Source organism: Entelurus aequoreus, linkage group LG23, assembly GCF_033978785.1.
Source record: "Entelurus aequoreus isolate RoL-2023_Sb linkage group LG23, RoL_Eaeq_v1.1, whole genome shotgun sequence".
Taxonomy (NCBI): Eukaryota; Metazoa; Chordata; class Actinopteri; order Syngnathiformes; family Syngnathidae; genus Entelurus; species Entelurus aequoreus.
In genome coordinates, this window is record NC_084753.1 from 29,335,649 (window position 1) to 29,362,486 (window position 26,838).

Here is a 26,838-nt window from a genome sequence, read left to right on the forward strand (position 1 = left end):
AACACATTGTCACAGGGGCATTTTTTACCACTGTGTTACATGGCCTTTCCTTTTAACAACACTCAGTAAACGTTTGGGAACTGAGGAGACACATTTTTGAAGCTTCTCAGGTGGAATTCTTTCCCATTCTTGCTTGATGTACAGCTTAAGTTGTTCAACAGTCCGGGGGTCTCCCTTGTGGTATTTTAGGCTTCATAATGCGCCACACATTTTCAATGGGAGACAGGTCTGGACTGCAGGCAGGCCAGTCTAGTACCCGCACTCTTTTACTATGAAGCCACGCTGTTGTAACACGTGGCTTGGCATTGTCTTGCTGAAATAAGCAGCGGCGTCCATGATAACGTTGCTTGGATGGCAACATATGTTGCTCCAAAACCTGTATGTACCTTTCAGCATTAATGGTGCCTTCACACATGTGTAAGTTACCCATGTCTTGGGCACTAATACACCCCCATACCATCACACATGCTGGCTTTTACACTTTGCGCCTATAACAATCCGGATGGTTCTTTTCCTCTTTGGTCCGGAGGACACGACGTCCACAGTTTCCAAAAACAATTTGAAATGTGGACTCGTCAGACCACAGAACACTTTTCCACTTTGCATCAGTCCATCTTAGATGAACTCGGGCCCGGCAAAGCCGGCGGCGTTTCTGGGTGTTGTTGATAAATGGCTTTCACTTTGCACAATAGAGTTTTAACTTGCACTTACAGATGTAGTGACAAACTGTAGTTACTGACAGTGGTTTTCTGAAGTGTTCCTGAGCCCATGCGGTGATATCCTTTACACACTGATGTTGCTTTTTGATGCAGTACCGCCTGAGGGATCCAAGGTCTGTAATATCATCGCTTACGTGCAGTGATTTCTCCAGATTCTCTGAACCTTTTGATGAAATTAGGGACCGTAGATAGTGAAATCCCTAAATTCCTTGCAATAGCTGGTTGAGAAATGTTGATCTTAAACTGTTGGACAATTTGCTCACGCATTTGTTGACAAAGTGGTGACCCTCGCCCCATCCTTGTTTGTGAATGACTGAGCATTTCATGGAAGCTGCTTTTATACCCAATCATGGCACCCACCTGTTCCCAATTAGTGGGATGTTCCAAATAAAGTGTTTGATGAGCATTGCTCAACTTTCTCAGTCTTTTTTGCCACTTGTGCCAGCTTTTTTGAAACATGTTGCAGGCATCAAATTCCAAATGAGCTAATATTTGCAAAAAATAACAAAGTTTACCAGTTCGAACGTTAAGTATCTTGTCTTTGCAGTCTATTCAATTGAATATAAGTTGAAAAGGATTAGCAAATCATTGTATTCTGTTTTTATTTACCATTTACACAATGTGACAACTTCACTGGTTTTGGGTTTTGTATTTAATGTGATTCATCAAGACTGTCACTGTTCTGCGTCTGTATTTAGCAAGTCTGAAATGTGCCTCCCTAAAAATGCTAAACAAAATAGGTTGTGTTTTCTCGATCAGTGTTTCATGAAAAATATGAGTTTCTCAGCTTTGGTCTTAATGGGCCGCAGCGGCGCTCAGTTGTAATACTCTTTTCCACCACTTGTGGCAGTAATGACAATATCAAACACAAAAAGTACGGACCAAAGTTATTGAGAAGTTTTTAAAGCGCAAAATCTGTGGCGAAGCTTTGTTTTCATTTGTGAATTTTATTGACAGTTTACTTAAGAAACCTATATATTATCTATTTTTAATTTAGTTAGATTTTATTTTATTTTAGCACCACATGGGCTCAGGAACACTTCAGAAAACCACTGTCAGTAACTACAGTTGGTCGCTACATCTGTAAGTGCAAGTTAAAACTCTACTATGCAAAGCGAAAGCCCTTTATCAACAACACCCAGAATGCCAAGAGTGTGCAAAGCAGTAATCAGAGCAAAGGGTGGCTATTTTGAAGAAACTAGAATATAAAACATGTTTTTTGTTAAGTACATAACTCCACATGTGTTCATTCATAGTTTTGATGGCTTCAGTGACAATCTACAATGTAAATAGTCATGAAAATAAAGAAAACGAATTGAATGAGAAGGCGTGTCCAAACTTTTGGCCTGTACTGTATGTATATGTTGTGTGTGTGTGTGTGTGTGTGTATGTATATATATATATATATATATATATATATATATATATATATATATATATATTAGGGCTGCAACAACTAATCGATTAAATCGATTAAAATCGATTATAAAAATAGTTGCCGATTAATTTAGTCATCGATTCGTTGGATCTATGCTATGCGCATGCGCAGAAGCTTTTTAATTTTAATTTTAATTTTAATTTTTTTATTTTTTTTTAATAAACCTTTATTTATAAACTGCAACATGTACAAACAGCTGAGAAACAATAATCAAAATAAGTATGGTGCCAGTATGCTGTTTTTTTCAATAAAATACTGGAAAGGATAGAAATGTAGTTTGTCTCTTTTATCCGATTATTAATCGATTAATCGAAGTAATAATCGACAGATTAATCGATTATCAAATTAATCGTAAGTTGCAGCCCTAATATATATGTATATATATATATATATATATATATATATATATATATATATATATATATATATATATATATATATATATATATATATATATATATATATATATATATATATATATATATATATATATACACACATTTTATTTGTACGTATTATTTGTGTGTTTTTTCTTCTGCATTGTAAAAATTCTCCTTAAAAGTTTTTTAGAGAATTCCAATTAGTAAAGTGTCACTCTTAAAACATGGAGATATGGCACCACCTAATGGAATGTTTACAGCTGAAACACAACAAAAATACAAAAATTAAATATTTAATTGTAATGATATTATGATGACCATAATAGTAATACTATTTATTATTAATAATAAAACGGAAACGCATCTTCTACCAGTGATTGTTTCTTTAAAAACAAAAAAAAAGACCCTGTTAGAAAATAAAAGCGCTAAATAACCAGCTAGTCTTTTAGAGCGGCTTCCTTTTAAAGAGCCACAAATCCCACCTCTACTGTATTTACAACCTTTAAAGTCAACGATGGAATCGTCCACACCTCAGACTGATAATGAACCCAGGAAGTAGTTGGATAGATATGCATACATAGACACATACATACATACATACATACATACATACATACATACATACATACATACACAATAAATACATACATACATTTATATATGTCAGGGATGTTAAACTCAATTTCATTGAGGGCCACATGGCAGTTAGGGCCGCTTGTAACAGTAAATAATGTATGAATTTGCCCCTGGATTTCATTATTAATCTTTTTTTTTTTTTAAGTAGACGGTCGATTTTACAGTAAAAACTTTACATTTACGTTTTTTTTTTTTTTTTACAACCTTTTACAGTAAATGGAAAAACAGTACCACTGTTTTTTGGGGGGGTTTTACGGAAAAAGCTGGCAGTTTAGTTGCCAGATTTTTTGTGTTAAATTGACATTGTTTTTTTTACAACATTATATTGTTAATGGGAAAGAAAAAAAATACAAGTTATTTTTTTATTCTGGCAACTTAGCTGCCAGTTTTTCTACCGTAAAAACAAATGTACCGTCTTTTCTATTTACAGTAATAACACCGTTAAAAACAACAACCGTGCATTTTACAGTGAAAAAACGGCATCTCAGTCAACAGAATTTGAATGCAAAAAACCAGTACTAGTTTTTTTTCAATTTACAGTAATATACTGTAAAGAACAACGTAAAATAAATTTTAATTTTTATTAATTTGATGGGTACTTTGCTGTAAAGATAAGTATTTTTATTTAGACAAAAATGTTTTGGAAAGTACTGGAATATTTGTTGCAATATTGGATACTATTAAATAGAGATGTCCGATAATATCGGACTGCCGATATTATCGGCCAATAAATGCTTTAAAATGTAACATCGGAAATTATCGGTATTGGTTTCAAAAAGTAAAATGTATGACTTTTTAAAAACGCAGCTATGTACACGGCCGTAGGGAGAAGTACAGAGCGCCAATAAACCTTAAAGGCACTGCCCAATCACATAATATCTACGGCTTTTCACACACACAAGTGAATGCAAGGCATACTTGGTCAACAGCCATACAGGTCACACTGAGGGTGACCGTATAAACAACTTTAACACTGTTACAAATATGCGCCACACTGTGAACCCACACCAAACAAGAATGACAAACACATTTCGGGAGAACATCCGCACCGTAACACAACATAAACACAACAGAACAAATACCCAGAACCCCTTGCAGCACTAACTCTTCCAGGACGCTACAATATACACCCCCCGCTACTCCCTACCCGATACCCCGCCCCCCCCCCCTACCCCGCCCACCTCAACCTCCTCATGCTCTCTCAGGGAGAGCATGTCCCAAATTCCAAGCTGCTGTTTTGAGGCATGTTAAAAAATATAATGCACTTTGTGACTTCAATAATAAATATGGCAGTGCCATGTTGGCATTTTTTTTCCATAACTTGAGTTGATTTATTTTGGAAAACCTTGTTACATTGTTTAATGCATCCAGCGGGGCATCACAACAAAATTAGGCATAATAATGTGTTAATTCCACGACTGTATGTATCGGTATCGGTAATTAAGAGTTGGACAATATCAGAATATCTGGATATCGGCAAAAAAGCCATTATCGAACATCTCTACTATTAAAGTTTAAAATGTATGCAATTTCAAGCAGTACATATATTTTTTCTGTCAAAATGGAAAAAAATCAATTACATTTAGTGAGAAAATATTGAGCACTTTATTGACGCGTATCATTTCCAGGTGTTTGCGGGCCAGATAAAATGATGTCGCGGGCCAGATCTGGCCCCCGGGGCCTTGAGTTTGACACCTGTGATGTATGTCATGGTTGCGTCATCAGGTCAGGACAAGTGTCAGGGTCCATGTTATGAGTTATGAGTGGATGACAGGAAGAGGACCACTTTATCCCTTCTGACCTCGAGGAAACTCATCCCCCGAGTGCAAAAGACCATCCCTCACTGAGCATGTCCTCTAACCACGGCCGTGTCCTTAAGGTGTGACGCTCACGAACGACTCGAGTGTTTTGAACGGCTCTTTTTTTTTTTTTTTTTTTTTTTTGTCTCGTCTTTTGAACATCTCCTTTTTTTTTTTTTTTTTTTTTTTTTTTTTTTGTCCAGCTTCTCAGGCAAATCATCTAGTTGATGTAGATGCCCATATCGGCTGTTCAGCTTTAGAGAAGTGTAGGATACTTCTCTTGTTGCCTTATTTGTATTTGACTTTATTAAATGTATTTCTATTATCATTTGGTGCAGCCGGGCCAGAGCAGGAGGGGATAGAAAGAGAAAAAAGGAAGACAGAGGGGGAAATTGTGGGGACAAGAGGAGGATTAGACAGAGAGACAAAAACAACAACAGCAAACACAATAACAATAACAACAATAGAGCAACATCAGCAAATAGGATAAGTACAAATATGATGGTAAAAGTGATATCAAAGAAGCAGTTAGTGAAATAAATAATACAGAAATGACAATGAGCATTATTACACTACAAATGGAGCAATACAAATACCAATAGAAATAGCACTATTGATAATGAACAATACCAATAATTTACCTCTGTTATCAACAATACAGTTGTTCAAATGCAACAATACATATACGTAATGATAACTAGAGATACAAAAGAATGCAGAAAAATGAAGGGAAAAAAAGAGAAGCAACCTATATTAACCTTGTAGATTGTTATTGAGCAGCTCCTTCAAGGACCGATTCACAGTTGCGAGTTGTTCCTTTTCCAGCGGGTTTTAAAGGCAAATTGCCAACTCTTACTTGCTTAAGCAGGACTGGAGTCACACAGACTTAAAAACATTTTTTTAAAAATCACAAAATGAGCAAACGTAGCAACATTTGGATGCACTTTTTTTAGTTTGTTGTTTTGTTACGTATTTGTTAAGGAGCTTAGTTTAGGTCGGGGGTCAGCAACCCGCGGCCCATTTCAAAAATGTATGGAAATGGAAAAAATAAATGGGGTGAAAAATATATTTTTTGTTGTAATATGGTTTCTGTAGAACAAACCCGACACAAACCTTTCTAATTGTTAAAACTACCATTGTTTAATATGTTTATATTTATACTTCCCTGATGACACTATTTGGCGAGCGCCGTTTTGTCCTACTAATTTAAGCGGCCCTTGAACTCACCGTTGTGTGGACTGTGACTCAACAGTTTGTTTACATGTACAACCTTCTACCAACCTAGTCACGTCCGTTGTGTCCTTGAGCAAGACACTTCACCCTTGCTCCTGATGGGTCGTGGTGAGGGCCTTGCATGGCAGCTCCCGCCATCAGTGTGTGAATGTGTGTGTGAATGTGGAAATACTGTCAAAGCGCTTTGAGTTCCTTAAAAAAAGTAGAAAAGCGCGATACAAGTACAACCCATTACAACTTTCTCAGACGCTGCCACAGAAACACGTGTTTTGTGGCACTCCTCCTTTGTCTCGTTTTGTCCACCAAACGTTTTATACTGTGCGTGAATGCACAAAGGTGAGTTTTGTTGATTTTATTGACTTGTTATGGAGTGCTAATCAGGCATATTTGGTCACTAATCGCTAATCGATGCTAACATGCTATTTAGGCTAGCTGTATGCACATATTGCATCATTGTGCCTTGTTAGTAGCTATATTTGAGCTCATTTAATGTCCTTTACTTATGTGTATTTAGTTTATTTTTCCATGTTTCATGACACATTAGCCATCAGTGTGTGAATGTGTGTGTGAATGTGGAAATACTGTCAAAGCGCTTTGAGTTCCTTAAAAAAAGTAGAAAAGCGCGATACAAGTACAACCCATTACAACTTTCTCAGACGCTGCCACAGAAACACGTGTTTTGTGGCACTCCTCCTTTGTCTCGTTTTGTCCACCAAACGTTTTATACTGTGCGTGAATGCACAAAGGTGAGTTTTGTTGATTTTATTGACTTGTTATGGAGTGCTAATCAGGCATATTTGGTCACTAATCGCTAATCGATGCTAACATGCTATTTAGGCTAGCTGTATGCACATATTGCATCATTGTGCCTTGTTAGTAGCTATATTTGAGCTCATTTAATGTCCTTTACTTATGTGTATTTAGTTTATTTTTCCATGTTTCATGACACATTAGCTGTATTTAATGTAGGCTGCGTTTCTGATAGTTGTTAGTGTGCCATGTTGTTCCAGACCACAGCAACATTTGGATGCACTTTTTTAGTTTATTGTTCTGTTATTTATTTGTTAAGTAGCTTAGTTTAGGTCCGGGGTCAGCAACCTGCGGCTCGAGAGCCACATGCGGCCCATTTCAAAAATGTATGGAAATAGAAAAATAAATGGGGTGACAAAATATATTTTTTGTTGTGATACGGTTTCTGTAGGAGGACAAACACGACACAAACCTTCCCAATTGTTAGAACTACCACTGTTTAATATGTTTGGGTGTATGCTTCACTGATGACACTATTTGGCGAGCGCCATTTTGTCCTACTAATTTAAGCGACCCTTGAACTCACTGTTGTGTGGACTGTGACTCAACAGTTTGTTTGCATGCATAACTTTCTCCGACGCTGCCACAGAAATACATGTTTTATGCCACTCCTCCTTTGTCTCGTTTTGTCCACCAAATGTTTTATACTGTGCGTGAATGCACACAGGTGAGCTTTGTTGATGTTATTGACTTGTTATGGAGTGCTAATCAGGCATATTTGGTCAGTAGTTGCTAATTGATGCTAACATGCTATTTAGGCTAGCTGTATGCACATATTGCATCATTATGCATCGTTAGTAGCTATATTTGAGCTCATTTAATGTCCTTTTACTTATGTCCTCTGTGTATTTAGTTTATTTTTCCATGTTTCATGACACATTAGCTGTATTTAATATAGGCTGCGTTTCTGATAGTTAGTGGGCCATGTTGTTCCAGACCACAGCAAACGTTACCCAGCTTCCATTAGAAGAAGACAGCCTGCCGTTTCCTTTAACTTGGACACACATTTATACCTTTTTGGCCATTCTAAGACAGTCATTTCCAGGAGTTATCTCACCCTCTGAGAAGTTTTACTCATGTTTACCTAATGTTGTAAAAATGTGTAGAATAAATATTACATTTCAGCATTTCTGTCGACGAAGATTTGCGTCAGCAAGCGACACATAGTCATTTTGATAGTAGGCTAATATAGGTAATTAGCTACTTACATGATGTGTTGCCATCATTATAACACTTATATAAGGCTTTTTATTTTTTGCGGCTCCAGACAGATTACTTTTTTGTATTTTTGGTCCAATATGGCTCTTTCAACGTTTTGGGTTGCCGACCCCTGGTTTAGGTGTACACACAACAATTTTGTATTCACTATTTATTTTTTTTAAGTTTTCCCTTCTTTCCTATTATTTATACAGACTAATATGAAGACAATATGTTTTACTGTATTGTTAAAAGGCTCTTGTGTGCAACATTTTACAGTAAAGTTGATTTGCATGGAAAAACGTCTTTCATCCCAGCCTTCTAACGCAACTGCATATATTTAATATTTATTTAATAATTTATTTAATATTGAATCCCAGCCTTCTAACTCAACTGCATATATTTAATATTTATTTAATAATTTATTTAATATTGAATCCCAGCCTTCTAACTCAACTGCATATATTTAATATTTATTTAATAATTTATTTAATATTGAATCCCAGCCTTCTAACTCAACTGCATATATTTAAGATGTATTTAATAATTTATTTAATATTTAATCACAGCCTTCTAACTCAACTGCAAATATTTAATATTTATTTAATATTTAATTCCAGCCTTCTAACTCAACTGCATATAATTAGTATTTATTTAATAATTTATTTAATCACAGCCTTCTATCTCAACTGCATATATTTAATATTTATTTAATATTTAATTCCAGCCTTCTAACTCAACTGCATATATTTAATATTTATTTAATAATTTATTTAATATTTATTTAATATTTAATCCCAGCCTTCTAACTCAACTGCATATATTTAATATTTATTTAATATTTAATTCCAGCCTTCTAACTCAACTGCATATATTTAATATTTATTTAATATTTATTTAATATTTAATCCCAGCCTTCTAACTCAACTGCGTATATTTAATATTTATTTAATAATTTATTTAATATTTAATCCTAGCCTTCTAACTCAACTGCATATATTTAATATTTATTTAATATTTAATTCCAGCCTTCTAACTCAACTGCATATATTTAATATTTATTTAATAATTTATTTAATATTTATTTAATATTTAATCCTAGCCTTCTAACTCAACTGCATATATTTAATATTTATTTAATATTTAATTCCAGCCTTCTAACTCAACTGCATATATTTAATATTTATTTAATAATTTATGTAATATTTATTTAATATTTAATCCCAGCCTTCTAACTCAACTGCATATATTTAATATTTATTTAATATTTCATTCCAGCCTTCTAACTCAACTGCATATATTTAATATTTATTTAATATTTAATTCCAGCCTTCTAACTCAACTGCATATATTTAATATTTATTTAAAAATTAATTCCAGCCTTCTAACTCAACTGCATATATTTAATATTTCCTCATAACAGTTAACTTAAAAGCAAATTGGACAATGTTTATTGAGGAACAGTGAAATCATGTGTACAGTAGCCAATAGCAATGCAGTAAAAAAAAAAAAAAAAAAAAAAAAAAAAAAAAAACCTACACGACTCTGACCCTAATGAATCAATGTTTCCATCTAGTGGTCATCTGAAGTACTGCATCCTCATAAATTGTTGACTTTTACTGTCTAATTAAATTAAATACAAACAATGTCATAAAAAAGTAAAAATTGTAATTCAATATTATACGGTAATATTTACAATTTAAATGTATTGGTTTGAAAAGCCAAGTGTGGAGCCCATTTTAACAGTTAGCTGAAAAATGTTAATTGGATTTTTGCAAATGCTTAAAAAAATTTACAAAACCGGTGAAGTTGGTACGTTGTGTAAATGGTAAATAAAAACAGAATACAATGATTTGCTAATCCTTTTCAACTTATATTCAATTGAATAGACTGCAAAGACAAGATATTTAATGTTCCAACTGTGAAACTTAAATAATCATGAACTTAGAATTTAATGGCAGCAACACATTGCAAAAAAAAGTTGTCACAGGGGCATTTTGACCACTGTGTTACATGGCCTTTCCTTTTAACAACACTCAGTAAACGTTTGGGAACTGAGGAGACACATTTTTGAAGCTTCTCATGTGGAATTCTTTCCCATTCTTGCTTGATGTACAGCTTAAGTTGTTCAACAGTCCGGGGGTCTCCGTTGTGCTATTTTAGGCTTCATAATGCGCCACACATTTTCAATGGGAGACAGGTCTGGACTGCAGGCAGGCCAGTCTAGTACCTGCACTCTTTTACTATGAAGCCACGCTGTTGTAACACGTGGCTTGGCATTGTCTTGCTGAAATAAGCAGGGGCGTCCATTGTAACGTTGCTTGGATGGCAACATATGTTGCTCCAAAACCTGTATGTACCTTTCAGCATTAATGGCGCCTTCACAGATGTGTAAGTTACCCATGTCTTGGGCACTAATACACCCCCATACCATCACAGATGCTGGCTTTTACACTTTGCACCTATAACAATCCAGATGGTTCTTTTCCTCTTTGGTCCGGAGGACACGACGTCCACAGTTTCCAAAAACAATTTGAAATGTGGACTCGTCAGACCACAGAACACTTTTCCACTTTGCATCAGTCCATCTTAGATGAGCTCGGGCCCAGCGAAGCCGGCGGCGTTTCTGGGTGTTGTTGATAAATGGCGTTCGCTTTGCATAGTAGCGTTTTAACTTGCACTTACAGATGTAGTGACAAACTGTAGTTACTGACAGTGGTTTTCTGAAGTGTTCCTGAGCCCATGTGGTGATATCCTTTACACACTGATGTCGCTTTTTGATGCAGTACCGCCTGAGATTTTCTGAACCTTTTGATATTACGGAGCGTAGATGGTGAAATCCCTAAATTCCTTGCAATAGCTGGTTGAGAAATGTTGTTCTTAAACTGTTGGACAATTTTCTCGCGCGTTTGTTGACAAAGTGGTGACCCTCGCCCCATCCTTGTTTGTGAATGACTGAGCATTTCATGGAATCTGCTTTTATACCCAATCATGGCACCCACCTGTTCCCAATCAACCTGTTAACCTGTGGGACGTTCCAAATAAGTGTTTGATAAGCATTCCTCAACTTTCTCAGTCTTTTTTTACCACTTGTGCCAGCTTTTTTTGAAACACGTTGCAGGCCTCAAATTCCAAATGAGCAAATATTTGAAAAATAACAAAGTTTTCCAGTTCGAACGTTAAATATCTTGTCTTTGCAGTCTATTTAATTGAATTTAGGTTGAAAAGGATTTGCAAATCATTGTATTCTGTTTTTATTTACCATTTACACAACGTGCCAACTTCACTGCTTTTGGGGTTTTTGTATATAAAGTGCAAAAATAATGACACAAATTTACGGATTTTAATTTTTTTAATTTTTTTCCAATTCCAAGTTATATTGCAACATATTTATTTTTTTATATTAACAACATTATTGAAAAATGCATAAATATTACAATTTGTATATACTTGTTTGTACAATTTAAATTTAAAGGTTGTAAAAAAGCAAAAAAAAAAAGCAAGTGTACAACCAAACTCTGCAACATTCACACCAAACATATTTGGAACACAAGCGCTCATTTTCTTTTTTAAAATATGAGCCGTACATTTTTTTTTGTTTTTTTTTTTGTTCTGTGCGAAACATTGTTGAACAGGCTATCGATCATGAAACACCAAAATACCCGAGGAGAATCTAGTCAATTAAATAAAGGTTATATAAAAAGGCAACGTCGGCAAAAAAAAAAAAAAAAGCGTACTGTGTAAGTGCAGTTAGAAAAAAATAAAGTTCTCTTGAATATTTTAAAAGATACAAATGTGGAGTGCCAGCCTGCGGAGAGGCCTTAAGATGAGTCTTAGCAGTGGAACCGTCAGCCAGGAAATTAGTGCAAGAGGCCAACAGGAACACCTAGAAGGTTCTTGTGCTTATTCCTCTCTTTGATTATTCTCTTGCATGCGTTTAGCAGTTTTTGTCTCAGCGCCAGTCCTCGTCGTTGTCGTCCTCCACCTCTGATGAGTCCTCCTGGCTGCTCATCTCCGCCTGATTCTCCGCTCCGTCCTGATGAGACGCCGCCAACGTGGCCTCCTTCCGTGCTCGGGCGGCCAACGCTGCCGCCTGCTCCTCCGCCACCTTCTGGCGAAGAGCCGCGGCCTTCTTTTCTTGCTCGGCGTGACTCTTCATGTGGGCGCTCCGACTCTTCACTTTGTTGAACACCCTGTCATGCAGTGAGTACAACAACAAGCAATGAACTATCCATTCTATTTTGAAGCAAATGGATTATTATTAAGGGTGTAACGGTATGTTATACTCTTCTGACACCACCAGATGGCAGTATAAGTGTCCATATAAGCCGCCATAAGACCCCAATTCAGTAGTGTACACAACTTTGGAAATAAGAGCTAAAAGGTGCTGTCCACGTATGTGGCCAACTAAGGCCTTTAGAGGTTAAGAGGTTATTAATTAATGTGCCTTATATATGAAAAAACCTCGAAAATGGACCGTTCATCGGCAGTGCGCCTTATAATCCGGTGCACCCTATGGTCTGGAAAATACGGTAATTAAACACAGCAGAACCATCTCAATGAGGACCAGAAGGAATGGACTGCATGCGAGTTAAAGGCCTACTGAAAGCCACTACTACCGACCACGCAGTCTGATAGTTTATATATCAATGATGAAATCTTAACATTATAACACATGCCAATACGGCCGGGTTAACTTATAAAGTGCAATTTTAAATGTGCCGCTAAACTTCCGGTTCGAAACGCCTCTGAGGATGACGTATGCGCGTGACGTAGACCGGCGAACACGGGTATGCCTTCCACATTGAAGCCAATACGAAAAAGCTCTGTTTTCATTTCATAATTCCACAGTATTCTGGACATCTGTGTTCGTGAATCTGTTGCAATCATGTTCATTGCATTATGGAGAAAGAAGCTGAGCAAGCAAAGAAGAAAGTTGTCGGTGCGAAATGGACGTATTTTTCGAACGAAGTCAGCAACAACAGTACACGCTTCTTTGTTTACATTCCCGAAAGATGCAGTCAAGATGGAAGAACTCGGATAACAGAGACTCTAACCAGGAGGACTTTTGACTTCGATACGCAGACGCCTGTAGAGAACTGGGACAACACAGACTCTTACCAGGATTACTTTGATTTGGATGACAAAGACGCAGACGTGCTACTGTGAGTATGCAGCTTTGGCTTCTAAACATTTGATCTTGACCGTATGTGCGCAACTTTTTTTTGCGTATGTACGTAACTTTTTTAAAATATATAAGCTTTATGAACCTTGGGTTAGGTGAACGGTCTTTTGGGCTGAGTGATTGTGTGTGTTGATCAGGTGTTTGAATTGTATTGGCGTGTTCTATGGAGCTAGGAGCTAGCATAGGAGCTAGGAGTTAGCATAACAAAGACATAGGTGTTTTTATGCAGGATTAATTTGTGGCATTTTAAATATAAGCCTGGTTGTGTTGTGGCTAATAGAGTATATATATGTCTTGTGTTTATTTACTGTTGTAGTCATTCCCAGCTGAATATCAGGTACCGTGAGTATGCAGCCTTGGCTGCTAAACATTTGATAGCTTGACCGTACGTGCGCGTCACGTACGTAACTTTTTAAAAATATATGAGCTTTATGAACCTTGGGTTAGGTGAACGGTCTTTTGGGCTGAGTGATTGTGTGTGTTGATCAGGTGTTTGAATTGTATTGGCGTGTTCTATGGAGCTAGGAGCTAGCAGAGGAGCTAGGAGCTAGCATAACAAACACGCAGGTGTTTTTATGCAGGATTAATTTGTGGCATATTAAATATAAGCCTGGTTGTGTTGTGGCTAATAGAGTATATATATGTCTTGTGTTTATTTACTGTTGTAGTCATTCCCAGCTGAATATCAGGTCACCCCCGGCTCTCACAGCATCTTCCCTATCTGAATAGCTTCCACTCCCCACTAGTCCTTCACTTGCACTTTACTCATCCACAAATCTTTCATCCTCGCTCAAATTAATGGGGAAATTGTCGCTTTCTCGGTCCGAATCTCTCTCACTTCATGCGGCCATCATTGTAAACAATAGGGAACTTTGCGTATATGTTCAACTGACTACGTCACGCTACTTCCGGTAGGGGCAAGCCTTTTTTTTATCAGATACCAAAAGTTGCAATCTTTATCGTCGTTGTTCTATACTAAATCCTTTCAGCAAAAATATGGCAATATCGCGAAATGATCAAGTATGACACATAGAATAGATCTGCTATCCCCGTTTAAATAAAAAAAAATCATTTCAGTAGGCCTTTAAATATGAGCGTGTAATATTTCAGTTTTTCTTTTTTTAAATTTGCAAGAAAAATTCTACATATGTTTTTATCTGTCAAGATAGGGTGCTGAGTGTGCATTAATGAAAAAAAATAAACTTTTTTTAAATGTAACAAATGGCTGCAATGAAACAAATAGTGAAAAATGTAAGGGGTTCTGAATACTCTCCCTCCCCACTGTATACTGCCTTATAATCCAGTGCGCCTTATATATGGAAAAAAGCTCGAAAATGGACCGTTCATCGGCAGTGCGCCTTATAATCTGGTGCGCCCTATGGTACGGGAAATACGGTAATGAAACACAGCAGAACCATCTCAATGAGGATCAGTAGGAAAGGACTGCATGTGAGTTAAATATGAGGCTCTGAATACTTATGAGCGTGTAATATTTCAGTGTTTCTTTTTTTAAATTTGCAAAAAAAAATTCTACATATGTTTTTTTCTGTCAAGATAGGGTGCTGAGTGTGCATTAATGAAAAATAAATAAAATGAACTTTTTTTAATTTAACAAATGGCTACAATGAAACAAATAGTGAAAAATGTAAGGGGTTCTGAATACTCTCCGTACCCACTGTATACTGCCTTATAATCCAGTGCGCCTTATATATGAAACAAGCTCGAAAATGGACCGTCCATCGGCAGTGCGCCTTATAATCCGGTGCGCCCTATGGTCCGGGAAATACGAACCATCTCAAAGAGGATCAGAAGGAATGGACTGCGTGTGAGTTAAATATGAGCGTGTAATATTTCAGATTTTCTTTTTTTAAATTTGCAAAAAAATTCTACATGTTTTTTTTCTGTCAAGATAGGGTGCTGAGTGTACATTAATGAAAAAAATTAAAATATATTTTTTTTAATTTAACAAATGACTGCAATGAAACAAATAGTGAAAAATGTAAAGGGTTCTGAATACTCTACGTACCCACTGTATACCGCCTTATAATCCAGTGCGCCTTATATATGGAAAAAAACTCGAAAATGGACCGTTCATCGACAGTGCGCCTTATAATCCGGTGCGCCCTATGGTCCGGGAAATACGAACCATCTCAAAGAGAATCAGAAGGAATGGACTGCATGTGAGTTAAATATGAGGCTCTGAATACTTATGAGCGTGTAATATTTCAGTTTTTCTTTTTTTAAATTTGCACAAAAATTCTACATGTTTTTTTTCGTCAAGATAGGGTGCTGAGTGTACATTAATGAAAAAAATTAAAATAATTTTTTTTTAATTTAACAAATGACTGCAATGAAACAAATAGTGAAAAATGTAAGGGGTTCTGAATACTCTCCGTACCCACTGTATACTGCCTTATAATCCAGTGCGCCTTATATATGGAAAAAAGCTCGAAAATGGACCGTTCTTCGGCAGTGCGCCTTATAATCTGGTGCGCCCTATGGTACGGGAAATACGGTAATGAAACACAGCAGAACCATCTCAATGAGGATCAGAAGGAAAGGACTGCATGTGAGTTAAATATGAGGCTCTGAATACTTATGAGCGTGTAATATTTCAGTGTTTCTTTTTTTAAATTTGCAAAAAAAAATTCTACATATGTTTTTTTCTGTCAAGATAGGGTGCTGAGTGTGCATTAATGAAAAATAAATAAAATGAACTTTTTTTAATTTAACAAATGGCTACAATGAAACAAATAGTGAAAAATGTAAGGGGTTCTGAATACTCTCCGTACCCACTGTATACTGCCTTATAATCCAGTGCGCCTTATATATGAAACAAGCTCGAAAATGGACCGTCCATCGGCAGTGCGCCTTATAATCCGGTGCGCCCTATGGTCCGGGAAATACGAACCATCTCAAAGAGGATCAGAAGGAATGGACTGCGTGTGAGTTAAATATGAGCGTGTAATATTTCAGATTTTCTTTTTTAAATTTGCAAAAAAATTCTACATGTTTTTTTTCTGTCAAGATAGGGTGCTGAGTGTACATTAATGAAAAAAATTAAAATATATTTTTTTTAATTTAACAAATGACTGCAATGAAACAAATAGTGAAAAATGTAAAGGGTTCTGAATACTCTACGTACCCACTGTATACCGCCTTATAATCCAGTGCGCCTTATATATGGAAAAAAACTCGAAAATAGACCGTTCATCGACAGTGCGCCTTATAATCCGGTGCGCCCTATGGTCCGGGAAATACGAACCATCTCAAAGAGAATCAGAAGGAATGGACTGCATGTGAGTTAAATATGAGGCTCTGAATACTTATGAGCGTGTAATATTTCAGTTTTTCTTTTTTTAAATTTGCACAAAAATTCTACATGTTTTTTTTCGTCAAGATAGGGTGCTGAGTGTACATTAATGAAAAAAATTAAAATAATTTTTTTTTAATTTAACAAATGACTGCAATGAAACAAATAGTGAAAAATGTAAGGGGTTCTGAATACTCTCCGTACCCACTGTATACTGCCTTATAATCCAGTGCGCCTTATATATGGAAAAAAGCTCGAAAATGGACCGTTCTTCGGCAGTGCGCCTTATAATCTGGTGCGCCCTATGGTACGGGAAATACGGTAATGAAACACAGCAGAACCATCTCAATGAGGATCAGAAGGAAAGGACTGCATGTGAGTTAAATATGAGGCTCTGAATACTTATGAGCGTGTAATATTTCAGTGTTTCTTTTTTTAAATTTGCAAAAAAAAATTCTACATATGTTTTTTTCTGTCAAGATAGGGTGCTGAGTGTGCATTAATGAAAAATAAATCAAATGAACTTTTTTTAATTTAACAAATGGCTACAATTATACAAATAGTGAAAAATGTAAGGGGTTCTGAATACTCTCCGTACCCACTGTATACTGCCTTATAATCCAGTGCGCCTTATATATGAAACAAGCTCGAAAATGGACCGTCCATCGGCAGTGCGCCTTATAATCCGGTGCGCCCTATGGTCCGGGAAATACGAACCATCTCAAAGAGGATCAGAAGGAATGGACTGCGTGTGAGTTAAATATGAGCGTGTAATATTTCAGATTTTCTTTTTTTAAATTTGCAAAAAAATTCTACATGTTTTTTTTCTGTCAAGATAGGGTGCTGAGTGTACATTAATGAAAAAAATTAAAATATATTTTTTTTAATTTAACAAATGACTGCAATGAAACAAATAGTGAAAAATGTAAGGGGTTCTGAATACTCTCCCTCCCCACTGTATACTGCCTTATAATCCAGTGCGCCTTATATATGGAAAAAAACTCGAAAATGGACCGTTCATCGACAGTGCGCCTTATAATCCGGTGCGCCCTATGGTCCGGGAAATACGAACCATCTCAAAGAGAATCAGAAGGAATGGACTGCATGTGAGTTAAATATGAGGCTCTGAATACTTATGAGCGTGTAATATTTCAGTTTTTCTTTTTTTAAATTTGCACAAAAATTCTACATGTTTTTTTTTCGTCAAGATAGGGTGCTGAGTGTACATTAATGAAGAAAAATTCAAATTATTTTTTTTTAATTTAACAAATGACTGCAATGAAACAGTGAAAAATGTAAGGGGTTCTGAATACTCTCCGTACCCACTGTATACTGCCTTATAATCCAGTGCGCCTTATATATGGAAAAAAGCTCGAAAATGGACCGTTCATCGGCAGTGCGCCTTATAATCTGGTGCGCCCTATGGTATGGGAAATACGGTAATGAAACACAGCAAAACCATCTCAATGAGGATCAGAAGGAATGGACTGCATGAGAGTTAATATGAGGCTCTGAATACATACAAGCGTGTAAAATTTCAATGTTTCTTTTTTTAAATTTGCAAAAAAAATTCTACATGTTTTTTTCTGTCAAGATAGGGTGCTGAGTGTGCATTAATGAAAAATAAATAAAATGAACTTTTTTTAATTTAACAAATGGCTGCAATGAAACATATAGTGAAAAATTTAAGGGGTTCTGAATACTCTCCGTACCCACTGTATACTGCCTTATAATCCGGTGCGCCTTATATATGAAACAAGCTCGAAAATGGACCGTTAATCGGCAGTGCGCCTTATCATCCGGTGCGCCCTATGGTCCGGGAAATACGAACCATCTCAATGAGGATCAGAAGGAATGGACTGCATGTGAGTTAAATATGAGGCTCTGAATACTTATGAGCGTGTAATATTTCAGTTTTTCTTTTTTTAAATTTGCTAAAAAAATTCTACATATGTTTTTTTTCTGTCAAGATAGGGTGCTGAGTTTACATAAATTAAAAAATAAATAAATTAACTTTTTTTAATTTAACAAATGGCTGCAATGAAACAAATAGTGAAAAATGTAAAGGGTTCTGAATACTCTCCGTACCCACTGTATACTGCCTTATAATCCGGTGCGCCTTATATATGGAAACAAGCTCGAAAATGGACCGTTCATCGGCAGTGCGCCTTATAATCCGGTGCGCCCTATGGTCCGGGAAATACGAATCATCTCAATGAGGATCAGAAGGAATGGACTGCATGTAAGTTAAATATGAGGCTCTGAATACTTATGAGCGTGTAATATTTCAGTTTTTCTTTTTTTAAATTTGCCAAAAAATTCTACGTATGTTTTTTTCTGTCAAGATAGGGTGCTGAGTGTACATTAATGAAAAATAAATAAAATTACCTTTTTTTAATTTAACAAATGGCTGCAATTAAACAAATAGTGAAAAATGTAAAGGGTTCTGAATACTCTCCGTACCCACTGTATACTGCCTTATAATCCGGTGCGCCTTATATATGGAAAAAAGCTCGAAAATGGACCGTTCATCGGCAGTGCGCCTTATAATCCGGTGCGCCCTATGGTCTGGGAAATACGGTAATTAAACACAGCAGAACCATCTCAATGAGGATCAGAAGGAATGGACTGCATGAGAGTTAAATATAAGGCTCTGAATACTTATGACCGTGTAATATTACAGTTTTTCTTTTTTTTAATTTGCAAAAAAATTCTACATACGTTTTTTTTCGTCAAATAGGGTGCTTAGTGTACATTAATAAAAAAAATAATTTAACAAATGGCTGCAATGAAACAAATAGTGAAAAATGTAAATGGTTCTGAATACTCTCCGTACCCACTGTATACCGCCTTATAATCCGGTGCGCCTTATATATGGAAAAAAGCTTGAAAATGAACCGTTCATCGGCAGTGCGCCTTATAATCCAACCTATGGTCCGGGAAATACGGTAATGAAACACAGCAGAACCATCTCAATGAGGATCAGAAGTAATGGACTGCATGAGAGTTAAATATAAGGCTCTGAATACTTTTGAGCGTGTAATATTTCAGTTGTTCTTTTTTTAAATTTGCAAAAAAATTCATTAAAAAATAAATAAATACATTAATAAAAAAAAAAAAAAAAAAGAACTTTTTTTAATTTAACAAATGGCTACAATGAAACAAATAGTGACAAATGTAGCATACAGTACCCACTGTATACTGCCAAAATATATACTATTTTGTATTTCCTGCGATGGCTTGATACCTACCTGCCACACTTCTTGCATGGAAACACAGCATCAGGATCTTGTGCGGGCTTTACAGGCGCTTTGCTCTTCTTTGCCGCCGCGTCAGCACGAGGCCTTTGTGGCATCGGCGCGTACCCAGCCTCCTTGATGGCGTTTTCCGGTTCTTTGATCACCAGCACGGTTCCCGCCTGGGGGCGACAAGTTGCTATTCAGGCGTGGATGCACACGACACTTGATGGGCACTAACCAACACAAACACTCACGTAGTCGTGAGCTTTCAGACACTGAGCCACCATGGCCTGCTGATTGTTCGCAGCGTCGTAGGACGTCTCCTTCTTCTCCTCTACCTGAGACAGTTTGGACTGCTGGGAACTCTGGTGAGTCACAAAACAAATGAGACAATTTTTTTCAAGTCTGCATAGGTGCAGTTACCTGCAAAATCTGGCAGATGGCGCTGTTTTTATTTATTTCCAATTTACTGTATGGGTATTTGAAACCTGCCTAGCAACAAACGACCGGGCAAACATGTGACATGACCAGGATAAAGACAAGACTACCTATTTAAGCTTGCCAAATAGTTTTAGCTATGACTTTGACGAGAATACAAAAATATTATAAGATTACTTAAAAATAAGAGTTGTAAAAATACAAACAAAACAGTAGAGTAATCCTTTTTTCCTCAAATTGCAACAGGGTGTTAGCTACTAAACTACTGCATAGAGCAGTGTTTTTCAACCACTGTGCCGGGTGCCGTGCGATACAGTCTGGTGTGCCGTGGGAGATGATCTAATTTCACCTATTTGGGGTAAAAAATATTTTTGGCAAACCAGTAATTATAGTCTGCAAATGATGTGTTGTTGTTGAGTGTCGGTGCTGTCTAGAGCTCGGCAGAGTAACCGTGTAATACTCTTCCATGTCAGTAGGTGGCAGCCGGTAGCTAATTTCTTTTTATATGTCGGAAACAGCGGTAGGCAGTGTGCAGGTAAAAAGGTGTCTAATGCTTAAACCTAAAATAAACAAAAGGTGAGTGCCCCTAAGAAAAGGCATTGAAGCTTAGGGAAGGCTATGCAGAACGAAACTAAAACTGAACTGACTACAAAGTAAACAAAAACAGAATGCTGGACGACAGCAAAGACTTACTGTGGAGCAAAGACGGCGTCCACAAAGTACATCCGAACATGACATGACAATCCACAATGTCCCCACAAAGAAGGATAAAAACAACTGAAATATTCTTGATTGCTAAAACAAAGTAGATGCAGGAAATATCGCTCAAAGGAAGACATGAAACTGCTACAGGAAAATACCAAAAAAAGAGAAAAAGCCACCAAAATAGGAACACAAGAAAAGAAGTAAAACACTACACACAGGAAAACAGCAAAAAAAGTCCAAATAAGTCAGGGCGTGATGTAACAGGTGGTGACAGTACACCTACTTTGAGACAAGAGCTATATTGATGCATGCTTGGTTATGCTTTAAAGTCATACCCAACAAAACGACTTTTTACTGTCAACTGAGTTTAGTTTTTTAATGATTTCTGCTGGTGGTGTGCCTCCGCGTTTTTTCAACGCAAAAAAATGTGCCTCGGCTCAAAAAAGGTTGAAAAACACTGGCTTAAACCAAAAATAAACAAAGGGTGAGTGCCCCTAAGAAAAGGCATTGAAGTTTAGGGAAGGCTATGCAGAACGAGACTAAAACTGAACTGGCTGCAAAGTCAACAAAAACAGAATGCTGGACGACAGCAAAGACTTACTGTGGAGCAAAGACGGCGTCCACAATGTACATCCGTACATGAGATGACAATCAACAATGTCCCCACAAAGAAGGATAAAAACAACTGAAATATTCTTGATTGCTAAAACAAAGTAGATGCGGGGAATATCCTAAAACACTACACACAGGAAAACATCAAAAAAGTCCAAATAAGTCAGGGTTTAATGTGACAGGTGGTGACAGTACACCTACTTTGAGACAAGAGCTATAGTGATGCATGCTTGGTTATGGTTTAAAGTCATATTCAACAATTGCGACAACGACTTTTTACTGTCAACTGAGTTTCGTTTTTTTAATGATTTCTGCTGGTGGTGTGCCTTTGGATTTTTTCAACGCTAAAAAATGCGTCTTGGCTCAAAAAAGGTTGAAAAACACTGGCATAGAGTACCCGGGGTTTACATTTGGGCACCTAATGATTCGATCAGATTCAGATTCTTGGGGTGATGATTCGATTCAGAATCGATTCCCCATTCAACCCAATTTTTGCAATGTATTATTTGGTATATTTATAATAAAACTTTTTCAAAACAGGTTACAGGTTAGACAAGCTTCTTCTGGTGGCATAACACATCTCTTTAAAACTTGATTCTTTCAGAAAAATAAATAAATAAAATATAATTTTTATTTTTTTATTTTAGAAAATTATGAATCCATATAGATTTTTTCAATTGTAATTTGAATGAGTTTTGTGCACTCCTTTATTATTCAATAATTTCTTAGACTGATAATGAACATTGTATGTATTTATTTTAATGTATTGTTTTCTATTATACAGTATATAGTAGTACAATATTATTAAATTAGTGTCCAAAATTTACCAGTATGATTTTGGAATGTTCTAAACGGGCTGCCGATTTTGATACCGATACCAATATCGATACTTGTCACATGTATTAACTGTATTGCTGCCAAACAATTTGTTTAATTTTTTTTTAAATCAGATGAAACACACTGTGGAGGGGGGCGTGGCCTTTGGACCTGCAGCGAAGCGGGGTGTGCCAGGACCGGCTTCGAGATCAGCGACAGGTGCGTAGATGGCCCACCTGGGCCTGGGTATCTAATCACCTGTCGCTGATCTCGAAGCCGGTCCTGGCACACCCCGCTTCGCTGCAGGTCCGCAGGCCACGCCCCCCTCCACATACACTTTTACATTTTGATTAATCATTAATTAATCACAGTGCATGCACAATTTTGACTAAAATTAAAATGTTATAGTCAAAGTCGATACAGGATTTTTTAAATCTACACTGTAAAAGAATGATATTTTATGGTCATATACTACCGGCTCAGTCGCCAGCATGTTACTGTAAAGATAAAAATGGTACAGTTTTTTCCATCCACAGTAACGCACTGTAAAAACAACCGTAGATTTCACAGTTTAAAAAAACGGACATCTCAGCCACCAGAATTTTACAGTAAAAATAACTCTAGTAGTGTTTTTCAATTTACAATAATTGGGTGTATAAACCACCGTAAAGGTAAAAGAACATGTGTGATCAAAAATAAATCACGTGTTTATTCTGTGTTTTACATGTCATTAATTTAATGACAGCCCTAATTAACAGTATACTTTTCCTTGTATTTATGGTGATGCCCATTACAGTTTAACAATATTTAAACACCAATATTTAAAATAGTCCCTTATTTTCTTTATTACATATTTGTTTATCACAACAAAGTCAATAATACACAATAACTAAACAAAAGTAAAACTATTATTTATTACTCATTGAAATAATTAAGTGTTTTGCCCTCAAATTTCTCCGGTGTCCAAATAATTATTCCCTGAGTTTGTAAACATTAACAAAAATGACAAAAAAGTATTTTTCCAAAATTAAAATATCGATATTACCTTTAGTGTCGACACCACCTACTTATGGATCGATCCACCCTCTTACTGTGCTGTACTGACTGCGACAATGCCAACATACCAACAGTTATATTATCATCTCTCTCCAGACTCTTAATAATCTACTTTGTTCATTTCCTGTGAATAACTGCTTACTTTCTGCTGCAACGTGCTTCCATCTACACGTCTCAAACTTTACTAAGCAGTTATTTCTTGTGTTGTTTCAAACAAGCTTAGCTATTAGCATGCCTGCTCCTGGCTTACTCTTAGTGTGTAACATGTTTAGCGCCGTCCTCCAGTGATAATAGTAATTGTATGCACAATTATATATATATATATATACACGTACATATACGTATATATATATATGTATATACGTGTATATATATATATACGTATATACGTATATATATATATATATATATATATACGTATATATATATATATGTATATACGTATGTATGTGCATATACGTATATATGTGTATGTGTATATATATATGGGTATATATATACATATAAGTGTATGTATATGTGTGTATATATATACACATATATATGTATGTATATGTGTGTATATATATACACATATATATGTATGTGTATGTATATGTGTGTGTGTGTGTGTATATATATATATATATATATATATATATATATATATATATATATATATATATATATATATACACATATATATATACACATACATATGTATGTATATATATATATATATATATATATATATATATATATATATATATATATATATATATATATATATATATATATATATATATATATACATACAATGTGTACCGTATATTTCGGAGTACAAGTCGCCCCGGAGTATAAGTCGCACCGGCCGAAAATGCATAATAAAGAAGGAAAAAAACATATATAAGTCGCACTGGGGGATAAGTCGCATTTTTTGGGGGGAATGTATTTGATAAAATCCAACACCAAGAATAGACATTTGAAAGGCAATTTAAAATAAATAAAGAATAGTGAACAACAGGCTGAATAAGTGTATGTTATATGAGGCATAAATAACCAACTGAGAACGTGCCTGGTATGCTAACGTAACATATTATGGTAAGAGTCATTCAAATAACTATAACATATAGAACATGCTATACATTTACCAAACAATCTGTCAGTCCTAATCGCTAAATCCCATGAAATCTTATACGTCTAGTCTTTTACGTGAATGAGATAAATAATATTATTTGCTATTTTACGCTAATGTGTTAATAATTTCACACATAAGTCGCTCCTGAGTATAAGTCGCACCCCCGGCCAAACTATGAAAAAAAATGCGACTTATAGTCCGAAAAATACGGTATATATACGTATATATATATATATATATATATATATATATATATACACATATATTGGTAAATGCATGTATTTAACTGCTTAACAATGCATGTGATCAAGTACTATGATTTTGACAGAGACTCAAGAGTCCTTTCTTGAGTTTCTTTATTTCAAGATGGATTTCTTGTTTTTGTTTCTTCTTTTCTCTATTTGACATGTACATGTACTTGTGATTTAGGGCTATATAAATAAACATTGATTGATTGATTGATTGAACAAGGGTAGGCATAATTAGCTTCAGCATATACCTTTTTAGGTCAGGAAATGTAAACCGATTACTTTTATTTATTTATATGCTACGCACTTGAAGTGTACTGTTTACATGAACTGATGACCAAATAAAAGCCATTGAATTAATAATGCATGATAATGCAGGGTTTCTCTGACATGTAAACGACCGTGGCGCAAGATTACTGGAGCCAAACCTTCAAAATAAGTTTTGATTTTGTTTTTGTTTTTACATGAAAACACTTTTTATTTTAACATGACAACAAAATTAAGTGATATATTATATGATTGGATATACCGTATCTAGTCTATTATTTACATACTATCAGTGTTGTGACTAACGAGTTACAAAGTAACGCCGTTATTTTCGGCGGTAACCACTAGTTAACGCGTTATTTTTTATATTCAGTAACTCGGTTACCGTTACTAAATGATGCGTTACTGCGTTATTTTACGTTATGTTTTATATAGTATCGGCTAGAAACTGAGAAGATCTGAGTGTGTTTTATTGGAGAGCTGCGGTGTCGTCCTTCTGATTCTTCCTGTGTCACAAGGGAGAGAAGAGGCGCGCTGTGTGTGGGGGGGGAGTGTCTGTGTTTACTAACAAGACATCATGGCGGAGCCGAAGCCGAGTTTCTTAACATGGAGATATTCTCACTACTTTTCTTTTGTCGAGCACAAAGAAAATAACATTTTAGTTCAATTTAAATTGTGTCTTGGAACAAAGAGCCTATCTACTGGCCAAAACGGCAATTCAAATCTGCTGAAACAGCTACAAAAGCAACATGCTTCGACGAAGCTAGTAAAGAGAGACACACTTCACCTCCACCACCACCTAAGGGTTTTAACGGAGGGACTGCTAGCCAGGACAACATTGATAGAGCCAGCGGTGGGTGTATATTGTAGCGTCCTGGTAGAGTTAGTGCTGCAAGTGGTTCTGGGTATTTGTTCTGTTGTGTTTATGTTGTGTTACGGTGCGGATGTTCTCCCGAAATGTTTGCCATTCTTGTTTGGTGTGGGTTCACAGTGTGGCGCATATTTGTAACAGTGTTAAAGTTGTTTATACGGCTACCCTCAGTGTGACCTGTATGGCTGTTGACCAAGTATGCCTTGCATTTTGTGTGTGTGAAAAGCCGTAGATATTATGTGACTGGGCTGGCACGCAAAGGCAGTGCCTTTTAAGGTTTATTGGCGCTCTGTACTCCTCCCTACGTCCGTGTACACAGCGGCGTTTTTAAAAAGTCTTGAATTTAACTTTTTGAAACCGGTACCGATCATTTCCGATATTACATTTGAAAGCATTTATCGGACTGCCGATATTATCGGGCATCTCTATGTATAACTATTATTATTATTACTATTTAAACTGTATTTATAAACTCATTAATACACCCTAGTCTTAAATAGGCCTCTTTTTAGACCAGTTGATCTGCCGTCTCTCTTTTCTGCTCTGCCCCCCCCCCTCTCCTGCGTGGAGAGGTTATCATGTGGCCACAGATCAGCTTGGAGGAGGCCCCTGTAAGTTGGGATCCGGGATGGACCACTGCTCTACGCATTAGTTGGTGACCTCTCTGCACTATGGACTGGACTCTCCGCCACTACAATAGTTTAAAACAAATAAAGTGCACTTTTGTGCATGATGTCACTAAGATGACATATCAAAAAA

General features: G+C 36.1%; 2 protein-coding genes across 3 annotated transcripts in view; one reads left to right on the top strand and one right to left on the bottom strand.

Annotated features, from left to right (window-relative positions):
* Nucleotides 1-26,838, top strand: part of ttbk2b (tau tubulin kinase 2b) — a 174,314-nt gene that overhangs the window by 45,174 nt on the left and 102,302 nt on the right. The gene's annotated exons all lie outside the window — the stretch shown is intronic.
* LOC133640377 (mitotic deacetylase-associated SANT domain protein-like) overlaps nt 11,552-26,838 on the bottom strand; it is a 63,060-nt gene continuing 47,773 nt past the window's right edge. For both annotated transcript variants that reach the window (XM_062033766.1, XM_062033765.1), the window contains 3 exons: nt 20,204-20,314; nt 19,962-20,128; nt 11,552-12,405 (listed from right to left, as the gene is read on the bottom strand). In XM_062033766.1, the coding sequence (XP_061889750.1) occupies nt 12,165-12,405; nt 19,962-20,128; nt 20,204-20,314 (519 nt within the window). In that variant the 3' untranslated portion in view covers nt 11,552-12,164. The remainder of the gene's footprint in view (nt 12,406-19,961; nt 20,129-20,203; nt 20,315-26,838) is intronic.